General features: G+C 45.0%; 1 protein-coding gene across 1 annotated transcript; it reads right to left on the reverse strand.

The window, feature by feature from the left end:
- Positions 1-70: 70 nt before the first annotated feature.
- Positions 71-1,137, reverse strand: LOC120727348 (protein NLRC3-like; the record flags this gene model as incomplete). Its single annotated transcript, XM_040021583.1, has 2 exons — positions 332-1,137; positions 71-261 (listed from the first exon to the last, which is right to left on the reverse strand). Coding segments are annotated over exons 1-2 (872 nt in total), but the record flags the coding sequence as incomplete, so codon positions are not given.
- Between the last annotated feature and the right edge of the window lie 2,469 nt (positions 1,138-3,606).

Raw genomic sequence — 3,606 nt, forward strand, 5'->3', positions numbered from 1 at the left:
GATTTTATTTTCAAAATTAAACTACTAACCTACTCTGATCAATGATGTTAATGATCACATCTGGACTCACCCAGCCTTTCTGCAGTTCCTCACAGCTGGAATCAGTCTCCGTCGTCCCTGCTCTGATGTTTTGTACTTCTGCAGGTCCAACTCATCCAGAACCTCCTCTGACATCTGCAGCATGAAGGCCAGAGCTGAGCACTGGATCTCAGAGAGTTCCTTCTTTGATCTGTTCTCTGACTTCAGGAACTCTTGGATCTCCTGAAATAATGAGAGGTGGTTCATCTCCATCAGACAGTGGAAAGATGTTGATGCTTCTGTCAGGATGAGCTTTATCACTGTTCATCTCTTCAGGTTGTTGATTGACTCTCTGGCTGGTTCCTGGACTGCTCTCTGTCTGACCCAGCAGACCTACTAAGAGTCTCTGGTTGGACTCCAGACAGAGGCCATGAAGGAAGCGAACAAACAGGTCCAGGTGGCCATTTTTACTCTGGAGGGATTTCTCCATGGCTCTCCTCAGAAATACATCAAGTGATTGGAGATCTTTGTTATCAAAAACACTGGAAATCATCTTGGTTAAAGATTTTGGTTTAAGGAAGTTCTTCAGCACCTCTGTCTTCCTGTTGGTGTGACAGTGGAACATGTAGACAGCAGCCAGAAACTCCTGAATGCTCAGATGAACAAAGCAGTAGACTGGTTTCTGGAAGATCACACACTCTCTTTTGAAGATCTCTGTACAAACTCCTGAGTACACCGAGGCCTCTGTCACATCCAGACCACACTGCTCCAGGTCTTCTTGGTAGAACATGATGTTTCCTTTCTCCAGATGTTCAAACGCCAGCCTCCCCAGCTTCAGAAGAACTTCCCTGTCAGCCTCTGTCAGCTCCTGTGGACTCGTCTCATGTCCCTCATGGTACTTGTTCTTCTTCCTCTTTGTCTGAACCAGCAGGAAGTGTGAGTACATGTCAGTCAGGGTCTTGGGCAGCTCTCCTCTCTGCTCTGTAGTCAACATGTGCTCCAGAACTGTAGCAGTGATCCGCGAAGACTGGGCTACTACACATGATGTGGAGGCTCCTGGATGTCTTCATGTGGGAGGTGATTCTACTGGACAGCTCTCATCACTGAATCTCCTCCTGAAGTACTCCTCCCTGGGCATCAGTGAAACCTCGTACTTCTGTTAGCCTGTCAACACATGTAGGAGGGATCTGATTGGCTGCGCTGCAGGTCGGGAAGTTATCCAGACGAGAGCCGAGGGAAGCAGATTCCCCTGGATGCGGTTTGTCAGCAGCTGGCTGACTGATGACTTCTGTGTGACATCAGACAGCAGCTTCCTGTTGGTGAAATCCAATGAAAGTCTGCTTTCATCCAGGCCGTCGAAGATGAACAAAAGCTGAGAGACAGCCAGCTTCTCTGCTGTGACCTTCTGTAATGTTGGATGGAAAACATGGAGCAGCTCCAGAAGACTTACTGCTCATCTCTGATCAGGTTCAGCTCCCTGAATGAAAGCAGAACCACCACACTGACATGTTGGTTCTCCAAGCCCTCTGCCCAGTCCAGAGTGAACTTCTGCACTGAGAAGGTTTTTCCAACACCAGCCACGCCGTTGGTCAGAACCACTCTGATGGGTCTCTGTTGGTCAGGTAAGGTTTAAAGATGTCCTGGCACCTGATTGGAGCGTCATGGAGGCGCGCCATCTTGGAAGCTGTCTCCAGCTGTCTCACCGCATGTTGGGTATGAACCTCTTCACTCTGTCCCTCTGTGATGTAGAGCTCAGTGTAGATCCTGTTGAGGAGGGTTCTACTTCCTGTTTCATCACTTCCTTCAGTCACACGTTCACATCTCCTCCTCAGACTGATCTTATGTTCATCTAAAACCTCCTGCAGACCAACATCTGCTGAAAGAAAGAAAAACAATGAGACTAAAGAGAAAGAAAACTCTTCAATGTCTGAACAACACAAGAAGTCCAGTTTTCAGAAATGAGTCCATCAGCAGACAGATGTTCAGTCTTACTTTGTACACAGCTGCTCTGACTGGCTGTCTGCAGTCCAGCTCTGCTTCTGGATCTTTCTCCACACTGTGCAGAAGCTCTGATGGTGACACAGAAAAGTCAAAGTGGAGATACTTCTGTCCACCTTTGATTAGACTCATTATAAAAAGGAAACAAAGTTTGAACACAGTCATGTTTCCAGTTCACTGACTTACATTTATTCCATGGACACTCACTCTAACCTGAAGCACAGCTACAACCCAACATTGTTGAGGCCTCATCTCCTCCTTTCCTGACTGTAAAGGTTAAATATGCAACAACCAACAAATAAAAAATTTGGTTCATTTCAAAGAAATTCACACGGTGACCAAGTAAAATAACCGTAGTAAAGGAGACAACATCCCGTTGATGGTGGGATTATTTGAAAGATTTGCTTTAGTCACGTCACCAAATGCAGTTGAACCACCCGTGGATCCATGTTTGACCATTCTACCACTCTGAGCTCTGCTTTTTAATCATTTTATTATTATCATCATTCATTTATTCATTCTTTGGGGGGGGCTTTCCTAATGCCGCCCTAATAAGCTGATGTTCAAGGGGAAATATAACAGAAACTCTTTCAGTGTTATTCATTAATAAATTAACAGATAAACTGTGAAGAAGAAAAAAAGTGAGATTTAAAGGAGAGAGTGAGAAACTTGATCATCCATCCTCATAATACATGTTTATCAGTATCTGCTGTGACCATACTGCAGTAATAACTACAAGTCTACATTTCTGTGACTGTTGATCAATCACAGCAGGAATCTGAGCTCATCTCTGCACACAGAGCAGCTTCAGCTCTGGGATAAACTGCTCGCTTCACGTCCTTCTCAGCTCACAGACACTCATCCTGATACTTTCCTTTAACATTTGATGGTATAATTCATCTGAGTTTACACTTTATCTGCATAAATACAGAAAAACAGAGCCAAACACCAGAAACCATCAGTTTCACCATGTAGAATATATTGTTGTTTCCTTGCTTTTAATTCAGAGAAAAACTCTGATTTTGATTTTCTCTGTTCTCTTTGCCACAGCCCATCCCAGCAGCAGCTGAAGCAGCTGACTGTCACAACACTGAATAACACTTTAGGAGGAACGTCTTGATGCATTCTTAATCATCCAGGAAAGTAAATCTCCAAAAGTCGATTCTGTTCATCTGGACATAGCGTAAATGTTGTTATTCCAGCTGGACTTTTGGCAAAGCTGAAAAGGCACCTAAAGAAAGCTCCAGCCGATCCAGGAGAGAAGGACAACTACTGACTAAGCGACCTGTAGCTATCCCGTATCTGTCAGGAGTATCAAAACAGTTGAGACGCATTTTTTCTAAACACCGGGTCTCTGTGGCTTTTAAACCCCAAAACTGCCCCGACACAAACAGAGTAACATAGTGTACGCTGTTAAGTGCAGGAGGATTGTCAGGATTTATACATCGGGGAAACCAAATAACCTCTGGCTACAACACAGAAGAGCCACCTCGTCAGGCCAGGACTCTGCAGTCTGTTTACACCTACAGGCCAGTGGACACTCTTTCAATGATGAGGATGTTCACATCCTGGACAGGGAGGAACGCTGGT

The sequence above is a fragment of the Simochromis diagramma genome, unplaced genomic scaffold, assembly GCF_900408965.1.
Source record: "Simochromis diagramma unplaced genomic scaffold, fSimDia1.1 OVJJ01000088.1, whole genome shotgun sequence".
NCBI classification, from domain to species: domain Eukaryota; kingdom Metazoa; phylum Chordata; class Actinopteri; order Cichliformes; family Cichlidae; genus Simochromis; species Simochromis diagramma.